Source organism: Globicephala melas, chromosome 10 (genome assembly GCF_963455315.2).
Source record: "Globicephala melas chromosome 10, mGloMel1.2, whole genome shotgun sequence".
NCBI classification, from domain to species: Eukaryota; Metazoa; Chordata; class Mammalia; order Artiodactyla; family Delphinidae; genus Globicephala; species Globicephala melas.
Genome location: NC_083323.1, coordinates 67,050,397 through 67,070,335, shown reverse-complemented (window position 1 = coordinate 67,070,335; position 19,939 = coordinate 67,050,397). Strand labels below are relative to the sequence as shown.

The 19,939-nt window shown below is 37.5% G+C and overlaps 1 protein-coding gene across 2 annotated transcripts in view; it reads right to left on the bottom strand.

Moving 5' to 3' along the window:
- NELL2 (neural EGFL like 2) overlaps positions 1-19,939 on the bottom strand; it is a 378,238-nt gene that overhangs the window by 213,397 nt on the left and 144,902 nt on the right. For both annotated transcript variants that reach the window (XM_060305603.1, XM_030835328.2), the window contains exons 12-13: positions 17,958-18,060; positions 11,158-11,286 (exon numbers count right to left, since the gene is read on the bottom strand). In XM_060305603.1, coding sequence (XP_060161586.1) covers positions 11,158-11,286; positions 17,958-18,060 — 232 coding nt within the window. The remainder of the gene's footprint in view (positions 1-11,157; positions 11,287-17,957; positions 18,061-19,939) is intronic.

Genomic DNA, 19,939 nt, shown 5'->3' with positions numbered 1-19,939 from the left:
AAAAAGACCCCAAATTCCAAGGGAACCTTGAAAAAGCTGGAGGTATCATGCTCCCTGATTTCAAACAATACTACAAGCTACAGTCATCAAAACAATATGATACTGGCACAAAAACAGACACACAGATCAATGGAACAAAAGAGAAAACACAGGAGGAGTTTCAAGATGGCAGAAGAGTAAGACGTGGAGATCACTTTGCTCCCCACAAATACATCAGAAATACATCTACATGTGGAACAACTCCTACAGAACACCTACTGAACACTGGCAGAAGACCTCAGACCTCCCAAAACGCAAGAAACTCCCCATGTACCTGGGCAGGACAAAAGAAAAAACAGAGACAAAAGAATAGGGACCGGACCTGTACCAGTGGGAGGGAGCTGGGAAGGAGGAAAGGTTTGCACACACTAGGAAGCCCCTTTGCAGGCGGAGATGGCGGGTGGCAGATGGGGAAGCTTTGGAGCCACGGAGGAGAGCGCAGCCATGGGGGTGCGGAGGGCAAAGCGGACAGTATCCCGCACAGAGGATCGGTGCTGACCAGCACTCTCCAGTCCAAGAGGCTTGTCTGCTCACCCACCGGGACGGGCAGGGGCTGGAGCTGAGGGTCCAGCTTCGGTGGGATCCCAGGGAGAGGACTGCATGAACACAGCCTGAAGGGGGCTAGTGCACCACAGCTAGGCGGGAGGGAGTCCGGGAAAAAGTCTGGAGGTGCCGAAGAGACAAGAGACTTTTTCTTGCCTCTTTGCTTCCTGGTGCGTGAGGAGAGGGGATTAAGAGTGCCGCTCAAAGGAGCTCCAGAGATGAGTGCGAGCCGTGGCTATCAGAGCGGACCCCAGAGACGGGCATGAGACGCTAAGGCTGCTGCTGCAGCCACCAAGAAGCCTGTGTGCGAGCACAGGTCACTATACACACCTTCGCTCCTGGGAGCCTGTGCAGCCCGCCACTGCCAGGGTCGCGTGATCCAGGGACAACTTCCCCGGGAGAACACACGGCGCGCCTCAGGCTGTGGAAACATCACGCCGGCCTCTGCCGCCACAGGCTGGACCCGCATCCGTACCCCTCTATCCCCCTGCCCTGAGCGAGCCAGAGCCCCTGAATCAGCTGCTCCTTTAAGCCTGTCCTATCTGAGTGAAGAACAGACGTGCTCAGGCAACCTACACGCAGAGGCGGGGCCAAATCCAAAGCTAAACCCCAGGAGCTGTGCGATCAAAGAAGAGAAAGGGAAATTTCCTGCAGCAGTCTCAGGAGCAGGGGATTAAATTTTCACAATCAACCTGATGTACCCTGCAGCTGTGGAAGATCTGAATAGACAACGAATCATCCCAAATTGAGGAGGTGGCGTTTGGGAGCAATGAAATATATATATATTTTTCCCTTCTTCTCTTTTTGTGACTGGGTATACCATTTGTCCTAGGGTCTGTCTGTCCGTTTTTTTGTTGTTTATTTATATTTTGTATAGTTTTTAGAGCTAGTTATCATTGGTGGATTTGTTTTTTGGTTTGGTTGCTCTTTTCTTTCTTTCTTTCTTTCTTTTTTGTTTTTTTATTAGTTAAAAAAATTTTTTTAATAATTATTTTAATAACTTTATTTTATTTTATCTTCTTTCTTTCTTTCTTTCTTTTTTCACTTTAATTCTGAGCTGTGTGGATGACAGGCTCTTGTTGCTCCAGCCAGGCATCAGGGCTGTGCTTCTGAGGTGGGAGAGCCAAGTTCAGGACACTGGTCCACAAGAAACCTCCCAGCTCCACATACTATCAAACAGCGAAAATCTCCCAAAGATGTCCATCTCAATGCCAAGATCGTGCTCTACTCAACGAGAAGCAAGCTACAGTGCTGGACACCCTATGCCAGACAACTAGCAAGACAGGAACACAACACCATCCATTAGCAGAGAGGCTGCCTAAAATCATAATAAGGCCAGAGACACCCCCCAAAAAAACTCCACCAGACGTGGACCTGCCCACCAGAAAGACAAGATCCAGCCTCATCCACCAGAACACAGGCACCAGTCCTCTCCACCAGGAAGCCTACACAATCCACTGAACCAACCTTAGCCACTGGGAGCAGACACCAAAAACAACGGGAACTAGGAACCTGCAGCCTGTGAAAAGGAGACCCCAAACACAGTAACTTAAGCCAACTGAGAACACAGAGAAACACACAGCAGATGAAGGAGCAAGTCAAAAACCCTCCAGACCTAACAAATGAAGAGGAAATAGGCAGTCTACCTGAAAAAGAGATCAGAATAGTGATAGTAAAGATGATCCAAAATCTTGGAAATAGAATGGAGAAAATACAAAAAACGCTTGACAAGAACATAGAAGAACTAAAGAGCAAACAAACAGTTCTAAAGAACACAATAAATGAAATTAAAAATTCTCTAGAAGGGATCAATAGCAGAATAACTGAGGAAGAAGAATGGATAAGTGACCTGGAAGATAAAATAGTGGAAATAACTACTGCAGAGCAGAATAAAGAAAAAAGAATGAAAAGAAATGAGGACAGTCTCAGAGACCTCTGGGACAACATTAAACGCAACAACATTCGAATTTTAGGGGTCCCAGAAGAAAAAGAGAATAAGAAAGTGACTGAGAAAATATTTGAGGAGATTATAGTTGAAAACTTCCCTAATATGGGAAAGGATATAGTTAATCCAGTCCAGGAAGCACAGACAGTCCCATACAGGATAAATCCAAGGAGAAACACGCCAAGACACATATTAATCAAACTATCAAAAATTAAATACAAAGAAAGCATATTAAAAGCAGCAAGGGAAAAAAAACAAATAACACACAAGGGAATCCCCATAAGGTTAACAGCTGATCTTTCAGCAGAAACTCTGCAAGGCAGAAGGGACTGGCAGGACATATTTAAAGTGATGAAGGAGAAAAACCTACAACCAAGATTACTCTACCAAGCAAGGATCTCATTCAGATTTGACGGAGAAATTAAAGTCTTTACAGACAAGCAAAAGCTAAGAGAATTCAGCACCACCAAACCAGCTCTACAACAAATGCTAAAGGAACTTCTGTAGGCAGCAAACACAAGAGAAGGAAAAGACCTACAATAACAAACCCAAAACAATTAAGAAAATGATAATAGGAACATACATATCAATAATTACCTTAAATGTAAATGGATTAAATGCTCAAACCAAAAGACACAGACTGGCTGAATGACTACAAAAACAAGACCCGTATATATGTGGTCTACAAGCGACCCACTTCAGACCCAGGGACACATACAGACTGAAAGTGAGGTGATAGAAAAAGATATTCCAAGCAAATGGAAATCAAAAGAAAGCTGGAGTCGCAATTCTCATATCAGACAAAATAAACGTCAAAATAAAGAATGTTACAAGAGACAAAGAAAGACACTACATAATGATTACGGGGTATCAATCCAAGAAGAAGATATAACAATTGTAAATATTTATGCACCCAACACAGGAGTACAACAAAACATAAGGCAAATTTTCACAGCCATAAAAGGGGAAATCAACAGTAACACAATAATAATATGGGACATTAACACCGCACTTTCACCAAAGGGCAGATCATCCAAAATGAAAATAAATAAGAAAACACAAGCTTTAAATTACACATTAAACAAGATGGACTTAACTGATATATATAGGACATTCCACCCAAAAGCAACAGAATACACATTCTTCTCAAGTGCTCGTGGAACATTCTCCAGGATAGGTCATATCTTGGGTCACAAATCAAGCCTCAGTAAATTTACAAAAATTGAAATCGTATCAAGTATCTTTTCAGACCACAATGCTATGAGACCAGATATCAATTATAGGAAAAATGTGTAAAAAATACAAACACATGGAGGTTAAACAATACACTACTTAATAACCAAGAGATCACTGAGGAAATCAAACAGGAAATAAAAAAATACCTAGAAACAAATCACAATGAAAACACAATGACCCAACACCAATGGGATGCAGCAAAAACAATTCTAAGAGGGAAGTTTATAGCAATACAATCCTATGTTAAGAAACAAGAAACATCTCAAATAAACAAACTAACCTTACACCTAAAGCAATTAGAGAAATAAGAACAAAACCCCAATGTTAGCAGAATGAAAGAAACCATAAAGATCTGAGCAGAAATAAATGAAAAAGAAATGAAGGAAACGAGAGCAAAGATAAACAAAACTAAAAGCTGGTTCTTTGAGAAGATAAACAAAATTGATAAACCATTAGCCAGATTCATCAAGAAAAAAAGGGAGAAGACTCAAATCAATAGAATTAGAAATGAAAAAGGAGAAGTAACAACTGACACTGCAGAAATAAAAGGAGCATGAGAGATTACTACATGCCAATAAAATGGAAAACTTGGAAGAAATGGACAAATTCTTAGTAATGCACAAGCTTCCGAGACTGAACCAGGAAGAAAGCGAAAATATGAACAGAACAATCACAAGCACTGAAATTGAAACTGTGATTAAAAATCTTCCAACAAACAAAAGCCCAGGACCAGATGGCTTCACAGGCAAATTCTATCAAACATTTAGAGAAGAGCTATCACCTATCCTTCTCAAACTCTTCCAAAATATAGCAGAGGGAGGAACACTCCCAAACTCATTCTATGAGGCCACCATTATCCTGATACCAAAACCAGACAAAGATGTCACAAAGAAAGAAAACTACAGGCCAATATCACTGATGAGCATAGATGCAAAACTCCTCCACAAAATACTAGCAAACAGAATCCAAAGGCACATTAAAAGGATCATACACCAGGCTTCCCTGGTGGCGCAGTGGTTGGGAGTCCGCCTGCCGATGCAGGGGACACGGATTCGTGCCCTGGTCCGGGAGGGTCCCACGTGCCAAGGAGCGGCTGGGCCCGTGAGCCATGGCCGCTGGGCCTGTGCATACGGAGCCTGTGCTCCATGGCGGGAGAGGTCACAGCGGTGAGGGGCCCATGTGCCGCAAAAAAAAAAAAAAAAAAAAAAAACCATGATCAAGTAGGTTTTGTCTCAGGAATGCAAGGATTCTTCAATATACGCAAATCAACCAACGAGATACAACATATTAACAATTTGAAAGAGAAAAACCATATGATCATCTCAAGTCATGCAGAGAAAACTTTCAACAAAATTCAACACCATTTATGATAAAAGCCCTCCAGAAAGTAGGCATAGAGGGAACTTTCCTCAACATAATAAAGGCCATATATGACAAACCCACAGCCAACATCGTCCTCAATGGTGAAAAACTGAAACCATGTCCACTAAGATCAGGAACAAGACAAGGTTGCCCACTCTCGCCACTATTATTTAACATAGTTTTGGAAGTTTTAGCCATAGCAATCAGAGAAGAAAAAGAAATAAAAGGAATCCAAATTGGAAAAGAAGAAGTAAAGATGTCACTGTTTGAAGATGACATGATACTATACCTAGAGAATCCTAAAGATGCTACCAGAAAATGACTAGAGCTAATCAATGAACTGGATACAGTAGCAGGATACAAAATTAATGAACAGATATCTCTGGCATTCCTATACACTAATGATGAAAAATCTTAAAGAGAAATTAAGAAAACACTCCCATTTACCATTGCAACAAAAAGAATAAAATATCTAGGAATAAACCTACCTAAGGAGACAGAAGACCTGTATGCAGAAAATTATAAGACACTGATGAAAGAAATTAAAGATGATACAAATAGATGGAGAGATATACCATGTTCTTGGATTGGAAGAATCAACATTGTGAAAACGACTCTACTACCCAAAGCAATCTACAGATTCAATGCAATCCCTATCAAACTACCAATGGCATTTTTCACAGAACTAGAACAAAAAATTTCACAATTTGTATGGAAACACAAAAGACCGCGAATAGCCAAAGCAATCATGAGAAAGAAAAACGGAGCTGGAGGAATCAGGCTCCCTGACTTCATACTATACCACAAATCGACAGTAATCAAGACAGTATGGTAGTGGCACAAAAACAGAAATATAGATCAATGGAACAGGATAGAAAGCCCAGAAATGAACCCACGCACATATGGTCACATTATCTTTGTTAAATGAGGCAAGAATATACAGTGGAGAAAAGACAGCCTCTTCAATAAGTGGTGCTGGGAAAACTGGACAGCTACATGGAAAAGAATGAAATTAGAACACTCCCTAACACCATACACAAAAATAAACTCAAAATGGATTAAAGACCTAAATGTAAGACCAGACACTATCACACTCTTAGAGGAAAACATAGGCAAAACACTCTATGACATAAATCACAGCAAGATTCTTTTTGACCCACCTCCTAGAGAAATGGAGATAAAAACAAAAATAAACAAATGGGATCTAATGAAACTTCAAAGCTTTTGCACAGCAAAGGAAACCATAAACAAGACCAAAAGATAACCCTCAGAATGGGAGAAAATATTTGCAAATGAAGCAACTGACAAAGGAGTAATCTCCAAAATTTACAAGCAGCTCATGCAGCTCAATATCAAAAAAACAAACAACCCAATCCAAAAATGGGCAGAAGACCTAAATGGACATTTCTCCAAAGATGATATACAGATTGCCAACAAACACATGGAAGAATGCTCAACATCATTAATCATTCGAGAAATGTAAATCAAAACTACAATGAGATATCATCTCACAGCGGTCAGAATGGCCATCATCAAAAAATCCACAAACAATAAATGCTGGAGAGGGTGTGGAGAAAAAGGAACCCTCTTGCACTGTTGGTGGGAACGTAAATTGATACAGCCAGTATGAAGAACAATATGGAGGTTCCATAAAAAACTAAAAATAGAACTACCATACGACTGAGCAATCTCACTACTGGGCATATACTCTGAGAAAACCATAATTCAAAAACAGTCATGTACGACAATGTTCACTGCAGCTCTATTCACAATAGCCAGGACATGGAAGCAACTTAAGTGTCCATCAACAGATAAATGGGTAAAGAAGATGTGGCACATATATACAATGGAATATTATTCAGCCATAAAAGGAAACGAAGTTGAGTTATTTGTAGTAAGGTGGATGGACTTAGAGTGTGTCATACAGAGTGATGTAAGTCAGAAAGAGAATAACAAATACCGCATGCTAACACATATATATGGAATCTAAAGAAAAAAAAATGGTCATGAGGAACCTAGGGGCGAGACAGGTATAAAGACACAGACCTACTAGAGAATGGACTTGAGGATATGGGGAGGAGCAAGGGTAAGCTGGGACAAAGTGAGAGAGTGGCATGGACATATATACACTACCAAACGTAAAATAAATAGCTAGTGCGAAGCAGCTGCATAGCACAGGGAGATCAGTTCGGTGCTTTGTGACCACCAAGAGGGGTGGGATAGGAAGGGTGGGAGTGAGGGAGATGCAAGAGGGAAGAGATATGGGGACATATGTATATGTATAACTGATTCACTTTGTTATAAAGCAGAAACTAACACACCATTGTAAAGCAATTATACTCCAATAAAAATGTTAAAAAAAAAAAAAGAAAAGAGAAAGCCCAGAATTAAAACCAAGCTTATGTGGTCAATTAATCTATGAAAAGGGAGGCAAGAATATACAAAGGGGAAGGATAGCCTCTTCAATACATGGTGTTGGGAAAACTGGACAGCTACATGCAAAAGAATCAAACTGACTACTTTCTCACACCATATAAAAATAAACTCAAAATGGATTAAAGATTTAAATGTAATACCTGAAATCATAAAACTCCTAAAAGAAAACATAGGCAGTACACTCTTTGACATCAGTCTTTGAAATAATTTTTTGGATCTGTCTTCTTAGGCAAGAGAAAGAAAAGCAAAAACATACAAATGGGACTGCATCAAACTAAAAAGCTTTTGCAGAGCAAAGGAAACTATCAACAAAACAAAAGGCAGCCTACTTAATGGGAGAAGATATTTTCAAATGATATATCCAATGAGAGGTTAATATCCAAAATATACAAAGAACTTATAATGACATCAAGAAAACTAACAACCTGATTAAGAAATGGGCAAAGGATCTGAAGACATTTTTCTAAAGAAGACATACATATGACCAAGACGCACATGAAAAGACGTTCAACATCACTAGTCATCAGTGAAATGCAAATCAAAACTACAATGAAATGTCACCTCACACCTGTTAGAATGGCTATCATCAAAAAGAACACAAATAACGTGTCGGCAAGGGTGTGGATAAAAGGGAACGCTCGTGCACTGTTGGTGGGAATCTAAATTGATAGTCACTATGGACGACAGTATGGAGGCTTCTCAATAAATTAAAACTAGAACTACCATAAGATCCATCAATTCCCCTTCTGGGTATTTTTCCAAAGAAAACAAAAACACTAAAACAAATGAACAAATATAACGAAAGAGAAACAGACTCACATAAACAGAGAACAAACTGGTGGGTGCCAGAGGGGAAGGGGGTTGGTGGATTAGTGAACTAGGTAAGGGATATTTAGAGGTACAAACCTCCAGTTATAAAATAAATGTCTTGGGATGTAACATAAAGCATAGGTAATATAGCCAATAATACCGTAATAACTTTATACTGTGACAGATGGTAACCAGACTTATCATGCTGATCATTTTGTAATGTATCCAAATATCAAATTACTACGTTGTACATCTGAAACTAATATAATATGTAAGTCAATCATATTTCAATAAAACATTCTTAGCAACAATAAAACAAAATGAAGAAGAAAATCAAATTTGATCAGAATACTGCAGAATCTGTTAACATGAATAACAAAAGATACACTAGAAGTACTCATGTATAAAAAATTCAAGATCCCATAATAAACCAACAAGTTTTTCCATTATTTTAACTTCTGAAGATTACTTCCTTAAATGAAAAATAAACAACATGAGGAAATTTACAAACCATTTTCCAGTATGATCCGTTCAGAACAGAAAACAGCTGCCAATCTGCACTACAGATAAATGTGTAGATAAAAACAGAGACCTAGTCTTTACAACTACATCAATTTTCAACAGGTTGTATTGATAAATAATCTAAATTTCTGGCCTCTTGCCTTGAACTCTTTCCTGTCTCAATAAATGGCAACATCATCCAAGTGCTGCTCAAAATCAGAACCTTGACTCCCATTTATCACTCTTTAATTCTCCTCTACAGTAAATTATCTGCAAGCATTGTTGCCTCTACTTCCAAAACATACGTAAACATGCTCCTTCTCTTCATCTCTCTTACCACTCTCTCAATTCAGGCCATCAACAGCTTTGCTTAGGCTTCTGCAATAGCCTTCCAACTGGTCTTCCTGTGTACACTTCTGTTCTTCTGACCACATCCAACCCCAGAGTTCATCTAACACCTTGCAGCCACAGCTATCTTTTTTGATACAAGTCTGTACATATCACTCCCCTACTAGATGAATCTAAAATACTTAACAGTCTCCCTACATTACCTGGCCCCTACCTAACTCTCCAATTGCATCTTAACTGACTCATCTGCTGCATCACGTTATCCTTCTTTCTGTTTCTAGAATATCCAAGCTAGTTACCACTTAGGGTCTATCTACTTGCTATTCCTTCTAATTGGAATGCTCTGTTGCAGATCTTTCCGTGTTACTTCCTTATCATCAAGTCTCAATTCAACTGTCAATCCCCTCCCAACCCCAAACCCAGAGGCTTTCCTTGACCATCTCATCTAAATTAATCCCCAATCAATTTCTATCACATCATGCTGTTTAACTTTCTTCCTATTATTTATTACTACCTTAAATTACCTTCTCTACTTCTAAGTTACCCACTTATTCTCTGTCTTCTCCCTTGAATGTTAGCTCCTGAGCACTGGAACCTTATCAGTCGTATTCACCATTTACTACCCAGTGCCTAGAAAAGTGCTTGGTACACAGTAGGTGCTCACTAAATATTTATTACAAGAGTGAATATACTTAACAACAACAAAAAGAAGCAGCTCAAAATATGAATAATTATCTTAAGATTCAAAAAGAAGTATTGTATGAATTTATATCATGTGATTTCATGTTACACACATTAACAATATCAGTGGAACTTATTACATATTAGAGATCCCAAATATTAATGAAAAATACATTATTTTACTAAGTTACTTTAAATTCATTTCTAATATAAAACCTTTCAAAATGAGGAATTTTAAATCTACTTATGAATGGGGAAGGGAAGCTATATGTCTTTCTTTTGGCAAAAATAGAATGGTCTCTTTAGGACTAAATCAGAAGCATTTAAAGGAATACGCTGAGAAAAAAAAAGGTCAATTTAAAAAATGAATACCAATTTTTAAGGCAGAGAAAATCTACTGAAACCTGAGGGAAACAAAAGACATTGGTTTCCCAAGGGCCAGTAAATCATCATGTAGCTAAACACGATCTCTAAGGACTCTTGACATCTGGAAATGTTAAGTCCAAAGTTGTCCAAGTGCCCAGATACCACCATATCAGTGTTCGTACTTGCAAGACCCACTAGCTAGTCACACAGTTAATGAGAATGACTCAAATGTGTGCCTTGGGGGGGAAATTATAAATTACTACATCTCTTGGATTTCTAGGGTCTTCCCGAACAGTCAAAGCCACAGAATTTGTGAATGCCAGGGGCCCCATCACTGTATTTGGACTGTTTCAATGAGACAATAAACTACCTGGGATATTAGTTAAGATTTTTAAAATAACTAGGAAACTATTTTCTCCACTGGAACTATTTAGTAAATACCACAGAGCATGAATACAACCACTGAGATTACAGACAGTAGCAAACAAAAATGGTGCTGGGCACTTTATGTTCCTGTTAATTGACTGTCTTTGTTATACAACATTGTCGGAAAAAATCTGACTACAATTCTAACTGCAAGCCACAGTAATCATGTCAATGTGTGAACTACCTGAATATCTAATTATGAAAAAAAGAAGGCAATTTCACAGTGGAAGCACTGTCCTAATTCAAGAAACCCAGCCATATTAACTGATTAGTCTGACATGTAGCAGATAGCTGAAAAACTTTAATTTGAAAGATAATTATTTTTACCTGATTAATACGCTTCAGATTAAATTCACTGCTTTTAATGGGCCCATCAACTTGACGACCTGGGAAATTAATAAATTTTGCATGCAGTAATCCTAGGAAATTTATACAGCCAAGCTACACATCATTACAAGGATTACCTTCACAGTAGGCATTGTCCTCTCGAAGAGCCCTAAAACCATCTCGACAGCTACAAACGGCCCTGTCATTCAGATTTCTGCAGACAGAATTCTCCATGCAGTTATGCCTTTCAGAACAAAAGTCATAACCTACAAGAAAAAAGAAACTTATTAGGGTAAATAAAATCATAACAAAGCAAATAAACTTTGTCTCCTTAAAATCTTTCTTTAATTTAGAAGCTATATTTCTCTAAACGATTAAGTTGATATCTTCATCCAATGTTTATAGGACCATATGCTATGTGTACTAAAAAGTTTTTGAGTGTGTTTAACTCAATTAATTCCTTCTTGAAGTTAACTCAGTTAATTCCTTCTTGAAGTCTCCTCTATTTCTGACTTTATAAATGCTATCTCTAGTCCCTAATATTCCAATTACAGTCCTCCAAATATTGGAAACACAGATTCTTGGAGTACAAAATGAAGATTTACAATATAGAAGACAACACAGTGAGGAAGGAAAGTGATCTGAGAATTACTGATTGAACACTGTCAATAACTATGAGTAATACAGACCAAGCCAGATGAGATGTGCACATTATGTATTTAAGAAATGAAACAGACAACTTGGCATCCTTAAAAAAACCCACAAAACTCTAAATGTATAAAAAAAATCACATCACTTTAATCTAATTTTCTCAGGAAATCTGCAAGACAAAGTATGTCCACTCAAAAGAAAAAGAAAGTTTTTATGAATTATAAAGATTTCACAGATTCCAGAGTCTTTATGTAGAGGAAAGAAAAATGGAACATTTCATAAACAGTGACACCAATCATGTGTAATTTCTCAAATCTCTTTTTCCTGTGTGAATCCCTGTTCAAAGATCATCTAAGATGCTGAAATAAAAAGCTGGAACACTGGAATCCATATTTAATGGAAATTATGTGATTATACATCATTCAAACAATTTTCAAATTGCTTGATGCATAAATTTTCTGTCTAGTTTTACATTGTCTAATGAATTATTTTTTCACCATGTATAAAAGAAAAGAGGTCCAGAAGAATACATTTCATGTAGCTCAGAATAAACTCATCTGCTTACATGCAAGAAAAGACTTTTACCTGAGCAAATCATGAAGATGTAAGTTCTACACTCATCTTACTTGTTATCAAATTACCATACAGTGCTGTGATTCAGTGAAAGGGTGAACTAAGCTATACCACAACCAAAAGGTATACTCTCGTTCAGCACAATGGTTGATGTCCATTCCAATTGGTTTGTGCCCATAATGACTATGTTGAATATTGACCCAGAGTTAAAACAAATCTCCCATGAAATGCAACTACAATGTATAGTAAAATAGTGTTTGTACAATTTAATAAGCCTTAGGAAGGCTGAGGCTCTCAAAATACAGTGATGCATTTAAAAAGGATAGGAAAAATCAAAAGAATTAGTGATTTCTACAGAAATAAAATAAAATAGAACAGAGTGTACAAAGATTGGAAAAATACATAGTCAATAACAGCACTGAAATCACTTGACAACTTTTCTTGACAAGATTCTTCACAATCTAAATTCTCATGATTAAGGCTGAAAATTTAGAAGCAAAAGGTTCACTCTTAAGGAAAGGAAAAGTTAAACATGTTTTCTCCTTGGGTCTTTTTATTTCCTTCTTTAAGTAGCTAAATTGAGACCATATTTCTTAAAATGTATTCCAGTGTCTTACAATGCCTGATGAGGGATAATTTCAGCTAAAAAGTCATCCTCATTCTCTATACCAATAGCTCAGCACATCATCAACCTAAAATGAAAATGTTCCACAAAATCACTTTATATTTATTCTAAATTAAAACAATGTTACTAAAAAAAACTGGCCCACTCCTTAAGATACACAGAGAATTAAGGGACCATGTTTTAACAGCGCTAAATCTGTAGAAGTTTACCTGTAATGCTTCAAACAACTTTTAGAGAGCAGTGACTAAGAACAGGAACTGTTCCTGACGCACTTTTACTTTTCTTTCGTAAGTTTATATTTTTCAAAACTATCTTTCAACACTTCATTTTGATGCATTTTCTCTTCTCCTATTTTTCAGACTCTGTTCAATCCATGCTGTCACTGTCTATGCCATAAGCCTCCTCTATTACAATCCATTTCCCGTCTGTATAAGTAATGGTAAGACCCCCTCATCTCAGCATCAAATATCATGCACACGCTCACCATGCAGTGTTTAATTGCTGCAAGAATTTTCTAACTATAAGATAACAGTATGATTCTACTTTTCATTGTTTTAGGTTCAGTTATGGAGTACTTCACTTTTCATCAGATGAGTTTTTTAAGTTAACCTGGAGACTTGAAAACTGAAAATTTTGTCAAATACTAATTTACTCTAAACAATGTCAGATAGCTATTTTGATTTAGTCTCTCAAGAAATAAGTTGATTGAATCTATTGGTTGTTTTACTGCTTAGATTCAAAAATGCCAAGGTTAAAATGTTAACTACTGATGGTTAGAAAATTCAGACTCAGTTAAAGAGGCTTGTTTCCAATCTATAGGGAAAAACTTCAAAAAAAATCAGAGTACGGGTTGGCAATAAACCATAGTCCTACCACCATTATAGCCACATTCCTACTCATCTGTGCTTGGTTTTTGGAGTTGAAAGACATGGATTTACATCTGATCTCTACCACTTACTGGCTATGTAAATTACTAGCTGTTTAAGTTAATTAACCTTTCTAGACCTTCAGCTTTTCTCACCTGTAAAATTAGGATAATGTCTACCTTGCAAAAGGTTCAAATGAGATCATCTATGTAAAAGTGTAATAGTATAGCATTTGTTAATAATTAAAGCAGTTAGAGTATTACTAATAAGCCATAAGCCAAATGTGTTGAGATACCTATCATAGGAGGAAATTCAAATATTTGCTATAAATGGATAGATTAATGATCTAATACAATCAGGTCTTTCTTTTATTTCCTCCTTTGGGTTTTAACCTCAAGGATACCAAGTTTTCTATTCCTTTTAAGCTTTCCAAATTTACATGAGATTCTTTCATTAAGTGTACTAGATCTTTCTATAAAATATTAATAAGCATTTTTCTATGAATGAGGATACAAAAGGGTAAGGAAGGGTCAGATACAAAAGATTATGCATAAGAACAATATAAATAAATGTTATTCATAATAACCAGGAGAAAGAGAATGCAATAGTTTTGAGGTGAATATTTGTTGGTTTTGCCTTACAGGTGTCTATTCCTCCTTTTTGTGGGAAAAAAACACAACAAAACAAAAACCTAGTCATACCTGGGATGAACTCTTCACCTCTACTGTTAGCCTAGGTGCTTACAGGAAAATGGACTACACTGCCCACTGGTTAAGGCCACACCAGTCAAAGCATCCCACGGGTATGGACATAGTAATTTCTTCAGGTCTGAGCAAATGATGCAGTTCAGGTTAACGCAGATAATTGAAACTCAATTCTGGGACCTTTGTTCAACTCACGAGGATATTGAACTTTCTCTTCCACCTACTTGAGTATCATAATAACGTGAGCGTAAGAATGTCAGGGAACACACAGAGTCTGAAAATAAGGCCACCTCAGAGGAGACAAACAGAAAGATGCATCTAAGCAAAGGGGCGAGATTTGAGATCTGCGTCAAGCCACTCACTGGGGCCATGTATTCCACTGTTTGCTTAAATCAGTTGCATTGGGTATTCTATCAATTGTACCTGAAAGAATATTAACTCATATCAGTATCGTCTGCAAGATGATGGATAATCCTGATTTTTCCCAAAAGGTAGTTCACGTGCATGGATGAACATTTAAAAAAACAGTACTGATAGCAATGGAATTATTTAAATGTGTATAAAAAAATACATGAATCTAACAAATAATCCCATTATTTCATGGATACTACTGCTTAGGAATAAAAGTAAATTTTCACAAAATGAGTTGACTAACAGTAGACATTAAAACATTAACTAAATAATGTTATTTGTGGTACACAGATAACAAGAATCATGAAGATGTAATTGAATGATGTGGGAAACTATGAATTGTCCAGAAGTTGGGTGCAAACAATTTACACCCACTCAGCCTTATGCACACGGTGCCTCTATCACTTCTAATTGTAAGGCACGACAAAGTCAATGCTAAATTAAAGTTGGGCTTCCAGTGAATAGGACTTGATGGTCTGTAAGCAGAGAAAGGGGCGGCCAAGGGAGGAGAAGAAGAATGGGATGGGCTGAGATATGAAAACATATAGTTTCACGTTATTTCTGTACCTTTCTAAGTCAGAGTCCTCGCTGTATCATGAAGTCTCTGTTGTGTTGTAATTTGTCATAAGCTTCCTTGAAAGAGCTCTCAAATATGAAAAAAGTGAAAAGAACATTCCTGCTCCACTGTTCCTGAGCTGCTACAATGGAAGACAGCAGGGTACCTAGAAAACAGCCCTGGCTGGATTTGACTTGGTGCCTAGAAGTTTGGAGCCTTATTTCGGTGCACAGCTTGGTTTCCAACCACCGGCGGAGCCTCCAGTGGAAAGGTCAACAATTTAATCTCATGCTCTGCCCTCAGGGAATATTTACTAACTGTTGTTGAACAACTTAGTTTTTCAGATGTGAACATGGCATCTTTAGCACTAGGCAGACAGGCCTGGAAACTGGAGGCCAACCTTACTACAAATGAATTTGTCACAATAGGTGTGTAGGAGTTGATTCAAACTTTAAGCCTTCAAAACTTGACGTTTTTTAGTTTAAAAGTCAGAGAATACCAGGACTCATTTGTTTATTCTATTTATTTGAAGTCAGAAATGGAAGTAACCTTTATTTTAAACGGTGCTAAATGTTTCAAGAAAGGCCAACTTGTCCAATTTCAGTTCCAGTTCTAAACCAGAGGTTCTCAATCCAGGCTGAGTAAAATAATTTATTGAAGAGTGTTTTTTAAGGTGATACCAAGGCTCCATCCCATATATCTGAAATCTGGCTCTGAAACACTTATTCAGGAATTAGGAAAAGGTCTTTGAGCTTCTGCCTTAGCGAAGGCAACTCCATATTGGAAGCCCCAGTTACATTTTGAGAAAAACCTATGACCTAGGCCTGACTAAGCTATAATATGATTAAATGCTTAAAGAGTAACCTTCTACATGCTTGAGAAATTCCAGGAACTACAGGACATTTCAAGCCTGCAGCTACAGACAACTGCTCTCCCTACACAATCAAGGTGACTCGGACCAGACCACTGCACCACCAATTTCAAGGCAATTATCGAAGCAGACTGTGCTGCTCCACACATAGCCCCCTACTGCACACCTCTGAAACTTTTCCTTTACAAACTCTTGTCCCCTAACTGGCAACTCGGAGATGGTTTTGGGGACACTAGTCCATCTTCCCAGGTTGCCGGCTTCCTGAATAATACATCTTTCTTTTTCCACCAAACCTTGTCTCCAGAACATTGACTTTTGAGCAATGAGAAGCCAAACCTGAGTTTGGTTCTGGCTCTGGCCGGTCACATATCAATGATATCAGGATCTCAGGTGGAGGGGGTGTAGGTCATGGTATATTTTGCCATTGTATTGATATTTTGAGTGGGCTGTGTAAACATATTAATTTTTAAAACTATAGGCAATTTAAATGTAACCAGTTTTGTAGCTAGCTTTTCCATTCTTAATTTGCTCTTGGTAATGTATTAAGGCTCTTTAAAAAGAAATGGATGCAATCAGGCCGTCTTAATTGAATGGATGGAAGAAGCAGCTAAAAAGAAAAGGAAAAAACTGTACCACCCTCCTAAAAATGGGAGAGAGGGATCTTATGTTTCCTTTTTAATAGATGAGATTAAAAGGAAACAAAATAGTATATGTTTTATAAAGTCTCTTTTTCTTACTTTTTTCCATTTAAGTTTTATTTTGCACCAATAAAGGCTATTATTAAAACAAGTGCTAGTAGCTCATTTAAGGCACTGTTATACAGTACCAACTACATGAGTTATGAGTCTCAGCTACATCCCAGGTGTCATACTAGGTATTAAGAATATAGAGATGAATATAAAGACCCAGCCTGTTACATTTTGCACCTCAAGGTGCAAAATCCAATGAAGGAGACAGATTCACAAACACATAATTTCAGGATAACACAAAAAGGCACATATAATTTCATGATTGGTAGGGAACATAAAAATTCCATATAATTAATCCTTTAGTTTAATACTTAAATCTATAACAAAATACCAAGTTTAAGAATCTTTAGTGATGGGCAACTCACTGCCTCCTGGGCAGCCCACTGCATTTCTGAATACCTCAAGTTTTACTGTTTTCTTATACTGAACTAAAAATCTAAGTTCCTTCTACTTATTGGTCATAGGCTTATCATCATAGAGGCAACACAGAATAAGCAATGCATGTCTGATGGCCTCTCTCTTCTTGGTAGTGTAGAAGCCTATCAGTGAAGGAGAGTGGAATTGTGAAGAGAGGGATTTGAACAACATGGGAATCATGCTCAGACAATTATAAAAACAGACTGAAGAGAAAAGAAAGGAAATCGCCCCCCACCCCCAGCAAAAAAAAGAAACAGTAAAATAACTCAGCACTGTTGTGTAAATGTTTTCAACAATGCCATGCTGACTCAGGACAAGTACACAGAGAGAAGTATAGAAACCCAGAGCTTGAGACAGGTACAACACACCCTGCAGAAATGCATGGGAGCATCTCGATTTTAATTCGATGGTCTTTGGAAATAACTTGATTATAAAAAGTTCTATTTCCTGTCAGTTGAAGTAGCCTCTTAGAATGACTCATGCACATAAATTTTATTTTACAGACAAGGCTTACCTTTACAAACTTTGCAACAGCTATGAGACAAGGTAATCTGATGAGACTCTGGACAATCCAGAGCTGGACAGCCTGAACTCTCAACCAGCTTCATGGTCTGGTCCTGTCAGACAACAGAAAATAAAAGCTTCAAACCTCTTAATTAGGAATAACTCAGAAGTTTCCAGATCCGACATCCAAGAAATTTCTTCGAACATGAGAGAAAAATTTTCACCCTGCGAACCTCTGCACAGGTCACACACTCACTTGCAAAATAACATTAAATGACAACTGGAAAGCCTTTCAAATGGACAAGCAGCTCTGGGAATGGAAGCATGCCACACTGCAGCCATGCCTTCAATTTCCAAACATCAGGGTAATCCTGAAAGATTCTGTTAGTTTACAACATATTTGCACATCCAGATGACAATTGTGTCAAAGATACAGCTTGAATTCTATCAATAGCTCACTTTGGAAAAAACAATAAATAAAACCCGGGCTTTTTAAACATTCTCATTTCAAAGTTTCCTAAACTGTTATAGATTATCCCAAGTGAGTGTGATGAGGAACATTGGGGATCTCTCACAAAACTATAAGGAAAATGAGGGCAGGATTTATGTCTCTTGAGCATGAATGTCTTGCATTTTTTCTGGCATATAATAAGCAATCGAAAACTTTTCCTGAATGAATGAATAAATCAATGTAAAACGATTATAGTTCTAGCCACCGAAGCAGATAAAACCCTTCTCAAAGAGAAACCAAAATACAGAACAGAATACTTTTCTGATAAATGTAACAGCACTGCCCTTGAAGCCAACATTTTGCTTCTATACTGTCAACCTCCAGTCTCTTTAAGAGCGAGGGTCATTAACTGTTATACTATGCTTACCAATACATAAGTAATAAAATAACCGTTGGAACTTGAAGGCTTCTGTTTTAATACTGCTCAATAGCTTAGCTTTTTAGATATCATTTCTATAAGCACTGCTTTTATTGAAGAAATCGTAATTTCAATATCTCCCTCTTCCTGGCTTATCAATGGAAAGGACCTTCTCCAAGTCACCATAATGGCAGGAAAAAAAAAGAAAGAAAGTGTCAGAAGACATGTATACAGTGGAGTCAAACGCTATTCTCTCTTTGGTTTGACGGTAATATCCATTCTGATAATCTTATTTTCAGGACCACCGTGTTTTTCTGTGTTACTATGAAACTCACAGACCCCCCAGGACACATTTTCAAGGCCACAAAACTGACAATAAAGGAACAAAGGAGGACTAGAATTGACAGCCCAGAAAATGGAAGCCTGAGAGAGATGACAATTATGTAAAATAGCTCAGGGGCCTGAAGGGAGAAAAAACAATGGGAGTCCTTAATGTCAAGAATTCAGTGAAGAATACAAAAGCTTATGAAATTCTGGTAGAGCTGTGCTGTAGAATCCACAGCCACTAGCTACAAGATTCTGACAACTTTGTATGATAAAATAATGTAAAATATTTCATTAAGAATTTTATATTGATTACATTAGAAATGATAATAGTTTGGATATATGGGGTTGAATACAGAAAATTTAGCCCAAATAAAAATCACATGTGTGGCTTGCATCATACTTCTACTGGACAGCACAGCATTAGAGGGTAGGAAGTGATTTCTTTTGCTTGAGCAAATAAATGGTAACATTTATTCATTCACCCAATATTTATTAAGCACCTGCAGAGTTGCCTATACACAGACTTCTCACAAATCGAATTTAAAATAAAATCACTTTATAGGTATTTTAAAATCAAATAGGAAACTATCTCAGTAAATTTTAGATCATAATTATCAGTATTATGGAATACACTTGTCAAATGAAAAGAACACACACACACACAAAGTGGAGAATCTTCAAATGCCCTCACAATTTTCAGATTTAGGGCTGATATTTCAAAGTTAGAGTTTACTTAGAAACCAGCTGATAAAAGTTTTCCACCTTCCTTGAAGTAAAATTTCTCTGATTTCCTTGG